This window comes from Grammomys surdaster, unplaced genomic scaffold, assembly GCF_004785775.1.
Source record: "Grammomys surdaster isolate TR1022 unplaced genomic scaffold, NIH_TR_1.0 243, whole genome shotgun sequence".
NCBI lineage: Eukaryota > Metazoa > Chordata > Mammalia > Rodentia > Muridae > Grammomys > Grammomys surdaster.
Genome location: NW_021604688.1, coordinates 1,966,438 through 1,983,069, shown reverse-complemented (window position 1 = coordinate 1,983,069; position 16,632 = coordinate 1,966,438). Strand labels below are relative to the sequence as shown.

The window sequence follows — 16,632 nt, the reverse complement described above, 5'->3', positions numbered from 1 at the left end:
AAAAAAAAAAAAAAAAGAATACAGCAGTCTATCACCACAACAAGAGGTAAACGCACATAAAGCTATTACTTCGATACCTTCAACAGTCAGTAAGATGTAAAGGTCATCTCCTTTTATGAACTCTCTGCTCTTCAACCTCTGGTGGGTTATGAAGACACTGGTTCCATAGCCTCTGCCTCTGCTATACTGAGTTCCATTAGGGAAAAAAGCCACCACTCCCACTTTGGAAGGCCTGTCCCAAAAATAGCTTCCATTATCTGAAAAAGCGATTTATATTAGTGGCTTGAGCATCATCAGAGCTTTCGGCAAGAACGATCAACAGGCGGTGAGACTCAATGAGGGTGATGCTGAGGAGACTCAAGTGATGCTATTGACCGATGGTGTATTCCCAGGCGAGTTGCTGGACCCTGCTCATTCACACTGCCCCACAGGAAGTGAGACTGCTTGCCAGTGGGGCCCTACTTCTAAACAAAAAGTGGAGGACATCACACATGTGCATATTGCCTATCACAAAAACCCTTCTGTCAGGTGGGATCGAGCCTCAACAGCCTTCTGAGCTGCAGTTGGGCCTTTTTAACTGAGTCAAAGCAGTAAGTTGCTGAGAGTTTTTAATATTAGCAAAGAACAATTTTTCTCATAAACTAAACTAAGTGTCATCCAGAGGGACATGCTGGAAAAGAATGAAAACTTCCATTTTCTGATTTTTTTTTTCTATCAGATTCAGTTGCTATTTTTCCTAAGTCACTTTGATTCACCCTTGTCACTTATAAAATACATTTGGTGCCATTCTGCTTCCCATAATTCTATTTCTCCCTCTATTCAGTTTCCAGGAACAGAAGATTATTGTAATTCCAAGTGCGATCATGTTTCTCTGGGTGATGGTTCTTTTTGAGACTTGGAATGCTGTCACCATCACTAAACCCTGTGAGAAGCATTGATGAGCCATTCCCATCCACTTCTACACTGCTGCCACCAACGTCCCAGCATCTCTGTTCTGACTATAAGCTCTCACCTTAATAGCTGAGTTGTTTTCCACCGTGCCACCATGTGACCAAGTCAGCATGGGTGAGACACCCAACAGCAGAGGGACTCTCCCTCCCAACGGGCTTCCGTATTAACCTCTCCCAACTCTCTTAATAGATCTGTGGGATTATTGCCACTGCCTTGGTTTAACAGCCAAGAATAGTGGGGCTTCAAGAACGTTTTTTTCCACTTGAGAGGCAGACAGGTGGATTTCTGAGTTCGAGGCCAGCCTGGTCTACAGAGTGAGTTCCAGGACAGCCAGGACTACACAGAGAAACCCTGTCTCGAACCCCCCCCCCCAAAAAAAAAAGAACGTTTTTTTCTTCAAGATCTCAAAGCTAATGAGAAACAAATCTTGGGTTTGTACCCAAGCATCTCGGCCTCTAAAGTCAGCACTCCTAAACCAATACTTAGAAATCAAGGATGGTTAGTTCCCAAGGTCCCAGACCTTGCTGACATTCGTAACAGTCTTCTACCTGGGGGCTGCGTCTTCCACTAGCAAATCCTTTCCCTGAAGCTGAAAGCCTTCACTCTGAGGCTGAATGCTCTCCAAGTAACCAACTCACCCCCTCATCACTCACTGCTCCTTGAACAACGATCACGGCCCTAGCCATAAAGAACATAAGCCACGAACCATTGGTCATCGTTGGGTCTGTGGTTATGCTTCGCTGGTTAGACATGCGCTGTCGGACGTCAGGATTTTGATCCAAGAGTGTCATTGTGGCTTGTTGCCAAGGACACGGCCACTGTAATTGATCATCGTTGGCACCGGAGATCAGGTGGAAATACATTCCTACATTCGTGGAAGAGCCTAGATCCATGGAAATCTGAAAAGCATAACCTTCAGGAGAATAAAATGGAGGACTGTATACATTTGTGTTCTGGCCACCAAGAAGCTGTGTGAAATTCTCTATGTGCCAGATATGGTGAGGACACCTTGTTTCTGAGAGATTGATGTCATCGATAGACAGACCACCTGATGATGCGCCAGGGCCTCCGAGTCCTTCAAACACCACTCGAAATTTTCCAGTCACTTTGAATGTTACGTAGTAAAGCTGCCAGCTCCCAGTGGGTATTTCTGCAGAAAGAGTTCTTGTTTGAAGAGCAATGAAGGACCATGAATTCTATGCTGACACGCTCAGTGGTAAACTTCTAATCTTCAAAAGCAAATGATAGTCCCAGAGCCTCTGGTTCTTTTTTTCATTCATTAATTTCTTTATTCAATTTACATCCCAATCGCTGCCTCCCCTCCTGGCCCCTTTCACACAGTCCCTCCCTATCCTCCATCCCTTTCTCTTCTGAGAAGGAGGAGCGCCCCTCCCCCCATATTCTTCCATGGATTCAAAGAAAGGTTTTCTTACCTCTTTATCCCGAGATCATTTATGGGATCATTGACTTAAGGGTGCTGCTGAGCTTAGACTGTTCCCTGGGATGCTTAATCTTTACATACCTGCTCCTCAGATAACTCATCCTTTCTCAGAGGGGTAATCACCCAACTCCTGAGTGCTACATGTCTGCTTACCAGTTACCTGGCATTCTGTACTGGTTAGCAGTTGAGCCCAATATTAATACCTGTGATTTACTGATACTCAGACAACTACTTCTTTAATATACTCATAACTTAGCTGAAACACTCAAATGTCTGCTGAATTTTAGCAGTGTTAAACAAGAATCTACAAACACAGGAATACCATCCTGTTGACATCTAGTGACTCAGGGCTTCAAGTACTTACTTGAGAGTGGTGACCCCTCTTTCCTACCACCCCCTTCTTTCCTGTCTCACACATCTGGCCCACTGCATATGAGAGACTTTTCCTGCTCATTTAAGCAGGAAATTAGAGGACCAATCTCTTTTTTTCTGTCATCTGGTGCCTTTGTTAAGAAGAAAGCTAAATCGTAAAATAGTCAAACTGCCATATACCCCTACTTCAACAAGAAACAGTACATGAAAAGTCTTCAGGAGCCCCCATGACAACAGGAGAAAAAAATCATGCCAAAATGTTAGTTAACATACACTGCCTGAAAATTTAACTATATCAGCATTTAATGAGAATTGAATTTACCTTGAAATAAAGGATAAATATTCAGATTACAGAAAATGCTGCTCTACATGGATAGATTACAGACAAAACAACAGCCTTCCATCTATATTTGAAGGTTTCCCTTCATTATGGTCATTCCTACCCATGAAGTCCAGAAGGGCTGATAAGCAGGTTCCTGAGAGTCTCTGTTACTGTCTTCCTGGTGACAGAGCCACAGGTTGCTAAGGGGACAGATCTCCATTCCAAACCCAGACAATGACATATGCTTACCTTAAATTTTGCATTAATATACATATTAATGCAAAAATGTATGCTAACAAAAGATATATAGTTTTAATAGCTAATATAATTTCATATAAATATATATGCACAATGCACACATGTTCTTTGTGAGATTAAAAACCTCACTATTCATAGGTGTTCATGGACACAAGCAGCACCTGTACCTCAGATACTTTCCTGAATGGAGGTGTTGTGACATACAGGGCAGTGTGGATTCACTTCATAATGTATTTGGTTTTGTCATTAAATTAAGGGGCCAGTGTAAACAACAAGAAAAATAGTCAGTTTCCTGTGATGGTGGTTAGTCATGAGTGTCAACTTGATGTGATTTAGAATCACCATGGAGACCAGCCCCTGTGCATTCTGTGAGAGATTTTCTAGATTAGGTCAATTGAAATGGAAAGACCCATCCTAAATGTGGGCGGCACCAATGCTCAGGCTAGACCAATGCCCAGGCTAGGGTCCTGGAATGCATCCAAAGGAGAAAAGGAGTCAGCCATCACCATTGGCCTCTACGCTTCCTGGCTACAGATACAATGTGACCAGCTGCCTCACCTCTTCCCTGCCATGATGGACTGCTCCCACAAACTGTGGTCCACAATAAGCCCTTCCTTTGTCATAACAAAGCGGAGAGTAACTAATACACTCCCACATCCCTTCCTTCCCTGTCTGCTTTAATATGAGAAGTTGGCCTACCTTTCTGACACATGGTTGATGTAAAATGTGAACTCCCCCTCCCCACAGACATAGCTCCCACTATGATACTTATTTCATATCACAGCAGAAGCCTTTATGGATTTATTATTATTATTATTACTATTATTATTATTGGTTTTTCTAGACAGGGTTTCTCTGTGTAGCCCTGGCTGGAACTCACTCTGTAGACCAGGCTGGCCTCGAACTCAGAAATCCGCCTGCCTCTGCCTTCCAAGTGCTGGGATTAAAGGCGTGCGCCACCACCGCCCGGCCTGGATTTATTTTTTAAGGTGGAAGTTAGATAGAGTTCTTTTTCCATTGGAATGTCACTTTGGTAAAACTGGGCCATAGTGAGATCAAATGAGAGGTGCCAAGAGTGTTTCTTCAGGACAGACCAGGCCTCCCTGAGGCCAGTACTTCCTTCATCCACTCCATACTTTGGTTTCTTTTAGCCATCAACCTTCTCCATGTTGCCCAGAGCTCACAGTGTGTTCTCATTACTTGTGGAGAACTCAAGTCCATGGTTCCAGAGACTGGTTGTGTTTTCTAAGTATTGCATAAAGGACCCTCATTTTAACTTCCTTATCAAGACAGATCAAGTTCTATTTGAAAGTCACATGTCAACAGCCTCTGCTCTGCTACAAACTGCCACAGCAAGTTTTGAGAACACCTCACCTTGAATCTAAGCAACGGAAATGTGGGTACTGTACCTTTTATTTCTCTCTGAAGGGTTAAAACCCCATCCTGGTGGCCTGCAATGTACTCCCGGGTGTAGATGTTCAGTTGGTCATTTCCACTTCCACTGTTGTACAGATAAAATTCCAAGCACTGAAACCCTCTTTTGGGGTACAGCATTCTGCTCTCCAGCACCGCTTTGGCCCCCTCATTCCCAGTGCTAGTGTTGAAATGCATTAAGAAGCCAGAGTCTGCTCAGAGCACACAAGCAGAAGTAAGATATTAGGATTTCTATCTCTGAGCACATGTCTTCCTTTAGTGTTTGCTTAATTCCTACCATACACAAATGCTATAGTCTGGCCATGGCCCCTAAAGGTCATGCAGTTGAAATAACTTTCAAATTGATATGTTGACGGTACTTGGAAGTCAGACCTTTGGAGGAGATGAGGATACCCTGAGTCATGAGTGGGGTCCTCACCTAGGTATTTGTGGCTTTATGAGTACAAGGGACTTGAGCAAGCAGAAAGATTCCTGTGACTAGGTGGTGATGTCCCTCAACAGATGACAAGCAGACACTAGGCACCCTAATCTTAAACTTCTGTTTGGTTTCAGATCCCAGGACAAGAAGCTGAGGTACATATCTTACATAACAAAAAAGACCTTGTGTCCAGGTTCTCCCAATATCCCTCAGTCTCTACCTGGCATACCCTGTCCTCCCAACCCTGAACTTTTCTGCCCAAGCTGGCTGCCCTTCCCCCGAGGTTCTTCCTTATATAATCCAGACGTTTTGATTCTGATTCTCTCTCTCTCTCTCTCTCTCTCTCTCTCTCTCTCTCTCTCTCTCTCTCTCTTTCTCTCTCTCTTTCTCTCCCTCCCACCCCCGTACATGTTCTCTTTCTCTTCCCCCTCCTCTTTCTCCCTATTCATGACAATAAACCTGCCTTTATATATTTCAATATGGCTTGAATTGGCTTGTTTCAGCGATGGAGAAATAACGTATCAACTTCCAAGTGTCAGTATTCAGACCCATGAGAAAGTGATATTTAAAGAAATTAAGTATCCAGTCTTGGATAATCAGTTATAGCAACAACAACAACAACAACAAAACCAAAACAACAACAAAAACAAAAACAAAAAAAACAAAACCCACCAAGCATGGTGTTGTACTGGACATTAAGATACCGTTCTACAGTCAGGGAGTTCATGAATGAGACATAGTGGGGTATCCTTTCTCTTACTACAGAAATTAGCTTCCAAGAAGCAAGGAAAGTGAAAGCACCTAGGTTTGAGCTTCCTGTCTTCATTGTAGGTACCTCAAACTCACAATTATGTCCAGCTATGGGTCTAGAACAGAGTAACTACAGCCCAGCAGTGCTCACCAGACTCTCCCACAGTCTGGGAAGTGACAGAAAAGGCAACACAGCCCCTCCAATCACCATCCTTCCAAGAGGTTCCTTCCTGTTCTGCTTTTGGTCCTCACAGAACCAAGCTTTTGATTTATAGAAAGAAAACCATTCTGAGTGAACAAAAGCAGAGAAATGGCAGGCACTCCTTTACAGTACACAAGGCCCATTCCTTTGGGTAAACTGGATGTGTTTTCATTAGTAATTCTGATAGAGGGGAATAAGGGATGGCTCGGGGGTTAAGAGCATCTAATGCTCTTGCAAAGAACTGGAATTCTATTCCAAGAACCCAAGTCAGGCAGCTCACAGTTGCTTGTAACTCCAGAGGATCTAATGCCTCTGGCTGATAAGGGCATCTGCACACACATGTGCATATACCACTCATCCCACACTCTTACACATAATTTAAAATAATAAAAACAGATTATTTTAAAAACATATAATAAATCAGATAGAAATGAAAGATGAAACACCAGTCATTTGGACTGAACAAGATGGCTGGATTCACTGATCATAAAACCTGTTACCTTTGCACTGGCCCATATTGGAGTGGTCGTTCTCTGGACCACCAAGAACCTGTGAAACCCGCTGCCAGTCAGCACTATCCATGGAACTTTGGATCATGCCACAGATATTTTCCAATTCAAAATCACAAGAGTCCATAAAACTCAAGGAAGAAGCTGCAAAGGCAAGAAAGGAAAGAGATGTGGGTGCTCCCACACAGGACTACCTACGTGATAAAAGTGATCACAAAACTACAAGGAACATCTGGCTGTAGGACCTGCCGACCAGTAGACACAGTCTTGAGTGTGTGAATACCCAGTCCGCATCTATTTTTAGAAACCTAAGTCAATATGCCTCCTGTTAGTCAAATCTTTATGCCACAGCAAAGGTTATTTTGTCCCATTTACGGGACAACTGCATGTTTCCTTCTAGCTTAAAAGAGGTTTGAATATAGAAACCATTTGCATTTGATTTAGTAGGACCCCCAAAATCTGCATAGGATGCATCCTTACAAGGATTCAGGCTGCTTTACAAGGGCAAACTCTGTAAGAAGAAAAGTGTTGGAAATGTCTGGTATATTGGGACCCAAGTGCTATTCTTTTAATCTAGCTTTCATAATCTTAGAAAACCCAAATGTAAACAGAACATCCTTTTTGATGGGTCAAGAGAGAAGAAGTAAGAGTCAATTCAAGGCACCCGTCACATACTGCAGTTGTACAGCTGGTTCAGCTTCAAGAGGTCATAGTCACTGAAGTCCATTCGTTGGCCAATCACATCCTCAAAGTCTGAGATTCTCGTGATGATGGTGGACTCTGTTCCATTCTGGAAAGCGGTTTTACTATAGTGCATTACCGAGTTGTAGTCATACGGGACATTCAGGGAATCAGACACACTGTCATTGTAAATGTTGAAATTGTGTTCCCTGCCTGAATGTATTTTCAAAACTTATGTTATTTTATGCTCTTAAAACTAAGGTGCTATTACTAAACACTGTTAAACTAAAAAATACAAAATGTAACAGATTAAACTTTGTACATACTATCTACTGCATGTCACGGGTTCCAGATACTCCTGTCTTTGAACATGACATCATGCACAGTTATGGTAGAGACAGTTAAACTAACAAACACACTTGCACTTCCAGGACAGTCAAAAGTCTAAGGTCTACCAACTGCTAATGGGAAGGATAGTTCTACGAAGCAGTGTAGAAACATTCGGTCACCACCCAGCACTGATGGAGGCTTAAAGTGCTTACAGCAGACTTCTCAGGGCAGTGGCAGGACTTTGGGGAGTATGCTAAGATAGGATCCCTACACTGATAACATGATTAAGAGTCATTAGAAAAGATGAACATAAGCTGATTGGTGGAGGCACAAGCCTTTAATCCCAGCACTCTGGAAGCAAGGGCAAGAGGCCTGTGAGTTTGAGGTCAGCCTGGTCTACAAAGTCCTGGAACTCCAGGACAGCCAAAGCTACACAGAGAAACCCTGTCTTGAAAAACAAAAATAAAAACAAAAAAAAAAGAGAGAGAGAGAGAGAGAGAGAGAGAGAGAGAGAGAGAGAGAGAGAGAGAGAAAGAAAAGATAGGTATAATTGAGGACTCCCAAAGTTACTATAATACTTGTATACTCATTTAAATCACAGTGACTATAGTTCATGATTGTAGCTGCTTGTAATATGAATACTAATTAGGTTCCCCAAAAGACTGTTTGTACAAGAGGGCCTGCACATAGCTTCTGGGAACCTGCCCCTAGTTGATTCTGATTGGTAAATAAAGATGCCGGCAGCTAATAGCTGGGCAGGACAGAGAGAGGTGAGACTTTTAGGATTTCTCAGGCTTGGGATCAGGAGGAGGAAGGAGAAGGAGATCCACTATGAAGGGAGAGTGAGGAGGAGAGGAGAGACGCCATGCCTGAGAATGGTGCAGGAAAGAGAGAAGGGAGAGTGAGGAGGAGAGGAGAGACGCCATGCCTGAGAATGGTGCAGGACAGAGAGAAGGGAGAGTGAGGAGGAGAGGAGAGACGCCATGCCTGAGAATAGTGCAGGACAGAGAGAAGGGAGAGTGAGGAGGAGAGGAGAGACGCCATGCCTGAGAATAATGCAGGAAAGAGAGGCACAATTGCCACGTAAAGGAGCCGGGAGAGCACAGCCCAGGAAGACTGCCCAACTGAGTCCAGAGCAGCCAAGGTAGAATATATAGAATTTAGTAAGTAATAAGTCAGGATTATCGGCAGGAGGTTAGGCAGTGGCCCAGCTGTTGTGCTGCTTAAGGCATATCAAAATATAAAGGCTGTGCGTGTCTTTCATTCGAGAACAAAAACCATGGGGGAAGGATTTATTTATTAATTATTTAATTCAACACATGATAGGTTATTATATATTTTAAAGCTGTAAATAAGTTAGTGTCTTTTCAACAAAGTGCCTTCTCACAAAAACAATTCTGAGTAAGTGACAGCATGATGATTGAGTTTATTTTAAATGAAGCAATAATTATTTTATTAATGTGCACATAACAAAATATCGTCTTGTTACCCATAAATATATAAAATTACAATTGTAAATTTAAAATGTGATTTTTTTTTGGAGTTATCATGAGCTCCAAAGACAATCATTTTAAAACATTATGTTGAGTGTATTTAGAGAAGCTATCAGGCTACTTAGCTACCTGTTATTGAACAACTGATTGCAACTTGATATCAGTTAATTTGTAGATATGATGAAGTGTATCTGATCTCCAAAGTAACCCATTGCCAGGCTGCTACTGATGCTTACCTGCTCAGAAACTTGACCTGTAATTAAGATTGTAAGAGAAACATACCTTCCAGAATCCTGTCCCAAACGATAGTGACATAATCATCCCGGTCAGCACGTGACTGCTCATGCCAGAATCCCAGGGCATGGAGGAACTCGTGTTGAACTGTTGCTATTCTGTCACAGTTTGTCCCGATGGACAACTCTTGCTTCCCGGCGTGAATGTTTCCCACTGAAGACCAGCACCTGATGCGGACCAGGAATGAGATGTTTGCTTCACTGTGGAGCTCATTTCTGTCCCTCATATGTCCTTCCCTTTGGAGTGGGGGGACACACTGGATGATAACATTGAATTGCACTCTGTAAAGGAATTTCGATCCAACCACATGGCTATTCTGGCTATCTGGCTAGAATGCAAACATGTCCTTAGTATACTCCTTCAAGGTAAAATTAGTTTGTAGAAGGAAGCAGCCATGTTTGAAAGTGATGTCTTACTAAGGGGAAGAACAAGGGATGAGTCAGAAAAAGATTTGACAGAATGAGTCAGAGATAGGGAAGAACAGCATAGGAAAGAGAGGAAAGAGTGGCACAGGGAGAGAGAGTCAGTCAGTTGGAAATCAGTGCCATGAGTGGAGTGGAGATGAGTTTGTTCACGAGTTCATGCAGTTCAGTGTAGGTCAACAGAGATAGTTGAAGCCAGAGAATAAGAAGGATCCAGATTAGAACAGACGGCCAGAGTTAGTTTGAGGACAAGCAGAGCATTTCAGTGAGAAGCTGAGAGAAGCCAGATTTAGTCAGCTTGGAGAGGAGTTTGAGCCAGAACTTCTGAGTTGAACCAACCAGCCAGAGCTCAGAAAGAACTAGAAAAGGTGAGCTTATTCAGCAGTAAGTCTCCGAGACAACAATTACATTAAGTGAATAAAAGTTATTTTCATTTTTACAGCACTCAGCATAAAAAAAAAACTTATAAAACAGATACTTTTTAGAGAATTTACCTCAGGACCATGTATTGTACAAGGACAAGTTATCCATGCTCATCCCTGGGAATTGCGACATTTCTTTAGCTGGGCAATGGTATTGTAGAGGGAAAAGTTATGGATACTGGGTATATAGAATCCTTTTTAGACATAAAATATTCTTTATGCTTTCTTTACAAAGACATGGAGGCATGAAGCAGGTTGGAAATGTGGACAGACTGGCTAGAATGCAATTTAGCCAGGTGTAACCAAGCTGAGAACCATAGTGACAGGGCAAGGCTGAAGTAACAGGGCAGGACCACATTCTTGGGAAAGATAAGGGTACAGAGAGTTTTCACCTGATCCTGACTCACGTAGGTTGGGTTCCTTTGGAATGTTCCACTATTTTTATGTTATACCACCCTAGCAACCCCCTCACCCCCTTCCCATTCCTTGGTTTGTGGTTTTTCCCTATAAAAACTCCTTTCAAACTGGCTGTCGGGGTCAATTCAGCTCCTGCGTGGGCATGCGAATTGACCGGCAGCTAGTTGTCACGCCCTAATAAATAACCTCGCAATTGCTCCGGTATATGGTGTCTCGAGCAGATTACTGGGTGGTCGTGACTTTCTGAGACTTGAGAGAGGGTCTCCCCTCTGCGGAGGTCTTCAGTATGTCCTTCATCACAATCATTTTGCTTTGTGTAATTTTATTATTATCTCTGTGTATGTGTATCTGGAGAAAAGCATGTGTTTAAATGCCCTCAGAAGTCAGAAGAAGTGGAATCCCCTGAAACTGGAATCGCAGGTGGTTGTGAGCCACTCAATATGGATGCTGGGAACAGAGTGTGGTTGCTCTGTAAGAGCAACAGTTGAGTTTTCTCCTCAATTAGCAAAGAAAAGTTTTATAGGGAGAGCAATTACTCAGAGTCATTGTGTTTCAGGTCAATGACATTGCTACCTTTCAAGTAATAAGACTTGCTAAGTTAAAATGAACTCACACACAGTCTACAATGCATCTTATTGGAAGAGGGAATATAGAGTATTAAGTTGTAAATGAGATGAAATTCACAAGGCTATGGAGTAAATGACATGTTTATGCTTACTATATGTTGACACTGGCAGTCTGGTTGTGTGTATGAAAACATTTTCTATTTTCTTATTTATTTTAATATATGTGTATCTGTGTATATATGTTTATGCAGGTGTACATGCATGTGGTGACCAGATCGAATGTCTTCCTCAGTTGCCTTCCACCTTACCCTTTGAGACAGAGTCTTTTACAGAGACTGAAACTTAGCAATTTGGTCAGGCTGCCTAACCAGTGAAGTCCAGGAACTTGTCTCTATCTTCCCAGAATGAAAGCCCATTTCATACAGTTGTTTGGTTTTTTGTTTGTTTGTTTGTTTGTTTGTTTGTTTGTTTTGGTTTTTTTTTTCACATAGAGCTTGGGGTCTAAACTCAGGGAGTCTTCGTGTTTATGCAGCAAGAATTTTAGCAACTAAGACATCTTCCCAGCACCAGGTTAGCTGCCTCTTCCTCTCTCCCTTTTTTTCTTCCTTCCTTCCTTCCTTCCTTCCTTCCTTCCTTCCTTCCTTCCTTCTTTCCTTCCTTCTTCTCTTTCTCCCCCTCCCCCCTCCTGCTTCTCCTCTTGGTTATCCCCTACTCTTTCCTTTTTATAGCACTGTGAACCTACCCCAGGGGCCTACACATACTGGGCAGGCCATCTACTACTGTAAAACATTATTTTATGGCCAGAGAAACCAGGTTTAATGGTCAGACTCTACATATAAATAGCAAAGGAATTTGTCACCCCACCCCAAAGTCAAGCACGACCTTGGACTGTTGCTCAGAGGAACAATAGTCTTCTCAGAACCTTCGAAGGCCAACCTTCGAACTTACCCACTGCCCTTGAATACTGATATGTAGTTAGCTTCTCCAGACCAAGGCTTGAAGTCGATGCACGTTTTAAGGCGATAGCGCTCGAACGCATTGAGGATAACTCCTTTAGCATTCATTTCTGACAGAAGACAAGAGTATTCTGTGAGACCCCTATTTCTTTTATTTTTAAAATAGTTATTTATTCATTTTCAATTTTTCAAGAGAGCCTTACATGTCCTTAAAATAGGACAGGGTGCCATGGCTTCCACATGACTATCTTGAAGGAGGATATGCATGGGACCTGTTAGTAAAGCTTCCAGAGGAGAATTTCTGTCTTGTGTTGAACCATTCTGAGAACCAAGTAGAATGTGTATAAAAGTATCACAAAATGTAGAGATCTCTACCAAGTTAAGTTGTCCATTTACCTCATGTCTTCACTACCACAGGTTTTGGCTAACTTTGGGTCATTTGTAGAAAGTTTGACCTGGGTCATGTGAATAACCCTTGGCATCTCAAGAATAAAGAATGTTCCAGAACATCCCAGAATCTCAGCAAAACAGTGATGCAATTCCTGGGACCCACATGGTGGAGAGGGCTTCTGACTCCTACACACACAGTGCAATACATGTGCATACACACAAAACAGTGATGCAATTCCTGGGACCCACATGGTGGAGAGGGCCTCTGACTCCTACACACACAGTGCAATACATGTGCATACACACCGTACAGGAATAACGTGATTTAAAAGGAGACATGCAGTACACTGAGTGAAAGAAACAGGAAAAACTATATCACCAGAGATGTCAGCTCTCTTTATCTGAATGGGAGGATCTATGCAGAATTCTTATGCTATCACATTCTCTAAACAGTTGTTTCCCAAGTCTGGGCTGCATCTTGGCCATCCACTCACTTGATACCTTCTTCTTGGTCATTCACTAAGAGTCATGTCTATGAAGTACTGTGATGTGTGTGATGTGCATGTGATGGCTACACACATGCCAGGTGAGCACTCTCCAACATGAGCTACATGCCCAGCCCAGGAAATGACTTGTTCTTAAGGAGACATTATTTTTTATATTTCCCCCAAAGATATCTTTCAGATTGATGTGTGTCAGAGGCAAGAATTGCTTCCCCAGTCCACAGAGAAAATGAGCTTGCTACAGGTGAGCTGGCTGCTTTGTGTTCTCGATGTGTCTCTCTGTTCTCTCTATGTGTGTGATATCAGAACTCATCCTCCATTGCTCTTCTACCTCAGTAATTAAGGGGAGGTCTCTCAAGCAAACTCAGAACTTTCCCACATGGCTGGTCTCCATAGCCAGCTTGCTCTGGGTTTCCTTATCTCCAAGGAGGATGGAATTACAGCTGGCTCCACACACGCAGCGTTTATGTGGGGTCTGAGTTCACATCCTCATGCTTGCCATCCCCCAACCCTCTTCTGACTTTTTGATAATTTAATACTAAATTAAGAATTATTTCCAGAAAAAAAAAAAGATAATGAGCTCTTGTTCACATCTGGACTTGGCAAAAATAAAATCCTGACAACCTGCTATTTCTGTAAATGGTTATTCTGTGCTTTTTACTCCTATTCACATCCTGTGCTGGGGCGAGGGCTGGGGAGGTGGCTCTTGTGCTGTTCTTCTAGAGGACTGGAATTCAGTCCCTAGGACCCACAGCAATGACTCAGCCACTCTGGGGGATTTGGTGTCTCTTCTGGCTTTTGCAGGTACTGCACACGAGTATTTGCTTGCTACACATGCACATATATACATAACTAAAAGCAACAGAATTCTTTTTAAAAATCCTTTCCACTCTAGGAGTGATCAGTGTTATCCCATCTGCCTAATGCCCCAGGCCCTAGATTCTATCATCAGCTCTGCAAGAAATAAATAAATGCTTAAACATGGGGAGTTGATGCTTTAAAAAAACAAAAGTATCAACAATGGAAAAATGGCTTACTGGTTAAGAGTGTGCATTGCTCTTCTAGAGGACCAAACTTGAGTTCCCTGTGTCATGTCAGGTGGCAGACACTGACTGTAACTCTGGCTCCAGGGGACACAGCCTCTTCTTTGAGTATCACAGACACTGTACTCTCATGTCCCCCCGACACACATAATATACACACAAATACAAATGCACGCACACATACATACACACTCATGTACACTCTCACACTCATATATGTACACATCCATATATACACACTTACACATACATACACACACACATACATGCACACACACAGAGGGAGAAAAAGAGAGACCATGCACACACATACACAGAGAGGGGGGAGGGAGAGAGGGAGGAAGGAAAAGGACAAGGAGGGAGATAGAATATGAATCAAAACAGCAATAAAATCTAGAATAAACCTTATTAAAACCAAGAGTGTTTCCCTAATCTTTATGCCCTTAGCATTCAACACAAAGTAAGTTCTCCATCAAAGTTGACTGAATTGATTTTATATTGGTCAAAACCAACATATATTCAGTCATAAATGTTTAAAATCATTTAATTCTGCATTTTGCTTATTTTTTAAGGTAAATTTGTATGGCCATATGTGCCCTTCCTCCAGCCTTGAGCATGCCTAAGAGATGAGACCATGTTTACCACAATAGACCAAGCAATAGGACTCTAGAGGTATGGCCTGGAGGCATTTCCTGCCCTTGGCAGGAGGCAGTGCTTGCTTTGGCCTTGGTGCCTTTCTGGCTGCCTGTAGCCTAGTACACAAACTGAGAAGAATAGACTTCCTGCTGAGCTTGCTTTGAGACATCTCCGGCTCGCAATTACCTATGGATTCCTCTCACCTCCAGCAGGATGGTTTCCTCTCACCCCCAGCCGGGTGAAGCAAGAAGGAACTCTGGGGGTGGGGGTGGGCTATCCCCTTTAAATTGAAAGTTGAACATTAAAGCATTGAGCCTCGATCAGAAACCTTGGTCCTGGCTTCATCTCTTCCGGCCCTCCTCCCATTCCCAGCCTCTCTTTCAGGTGAACCTGGTCGACTGTGGCCGCTGGCAGCAACAGCCATACAGAGGAGCAACAGCAACAATAGAAAGCTTTAACACCATATAGGCCATTCTGGTAAACACTGGTCCTGTCATCTCAAGAACATGGTAACTGCAGAAACTCCAAAATGTGTACTAACCCAAGCTGTCTTCTAGAACATACGGAATGGTATGTGGCCATCTGTAGTGGTCTCCAATGATAGAATTCCTCCCATGTGCCTGTCAAAAATAAGTGTGAAAAGAATCAGTTAAGTGAACTAGACAAAGCTCATCTATAATCAATCTGGAAATAAGTGAAGGTTACAGTTCTTCCTGCTAACTCAAACTAATGGAGCATGTGTCTAAATTTCCACCATAATTTAATAAAATTTACAGATAGAAATAACTAATTACTATAATTAACATAAAGTTAAAGAAGAAATGGCACTCAAAAAAGATTGTTGGAAAACGCACTGTGAAGACTGGTAGATGTTTAGGTATAAGAATGAGCTGTCAACACCTCCACAGTTAAGACTGTTTGTTGCTCTTGAACAGTATCTAAGTCCAGTTTTCACCTCCTCCATCAGCAAGCACAACCACAGTAAACACACAGCATCCGTAACTTCACGCAGGCTCACACACACACACACAAACACACACGCACACACACAGCACGCATGTGGTATACATAAACTCATGCAGGCTTACACACATAAACTCATGTAGGCACACACACGTGGTATACATAAACCCATTCAGGCTCACACACGCACAATATACATGTGGTACACATAAACACATTCAGGCACACACACATAGATGTAGTACACATAGACTCATTCAGGCTCCCACACATACAGCATGCATTTGGTACGCATAAACACATGCAGGTTCACACATACACATACACACACACAGCATGTGTGTGGTACTGAAGACCTCCGCAGAGGGGAGACCCTCACTCAAGTCTCAGAAAGTCGTGATCACCCAGTAATCTGCTCGAGACACCGTGTACCGGAGCAATAGTGAGGTTTATTAGGGCATGTGACAGCTAGCTGCCGGTCAATTCGTATGCCCACGCAGGAGCTGAATTGACCCCGACAGCTAGTTTGAGTGGGGTTTTTAAAGGGAAAAAAAACACAAACCAAGGAATGGGGAGGGGGATGAGGGGTTGTTAAGATGGCATAACATAAAAATAGTGGAACATTCCAAAGGAACCCAACCTACATGAGTCAGGGTCAGGTGAAAACTCTCTGTACGCTTATCTTTCTCAAGAATGTGGTCCTGCCCCGTTACTTCAGCCTTGCCATGTCACTGCGGTTCCCAGCTTGGTTTCCAGCTTGGTTCTCAGCTTGGTTCCCAGCTTGGTTCCACCTAGTTCACTTGCATTCTTTCCTTTCTCTTTACAGATAGGCCAGTTCCAGTAATGGTGACTGGTCTTT

At 42.8% G+C, this 16,632-nt stretch overlaps 1 protein-coding gene across 1 annotated transcript in view; it reads right to left on the bottom strand.

Moving 5' to 3' along the window:
• Mep1b (meprin A subunit beta) overlaps nt 1-16,632 on the bottom strand; it is a 28,627-nt gene that overhangs the window by 3,724 nt on the left and 8,271 nt on the right. The window contains exons 5-12 of the mRNA XM_028774887.1: nt 15,352-15,430; nt 12,231-12,348; nt 9,444-9,622; nt 7,333-7,551; nt 6,649-6,801; nt 4,754-4,969; nt 1,658-2,101; nt 78-257 (exon numbers count right to left, since the gene is read on the bottom strand). Coding sequence (XP_028630720.1) covers nt 78-257; nt 1,658-2,101; nt 4,754-4,969; nt 6,649-6,801; nt 7,333-7,551; nt 9,444-9,622; nt 12,231-12,348; nt 15,352-15,430 — 1,588 coding nt within the window. The remainder of the gene's footprint in view (nt 1-77; nt 258-1,657; nt 2,102-4,753; nt 4,970-6,648; nt 6,802-7,332; nt 7,552-9,443; nt 9,623-12,230; nt 12,349-15,351; nt 15,431-16,632) is intronic.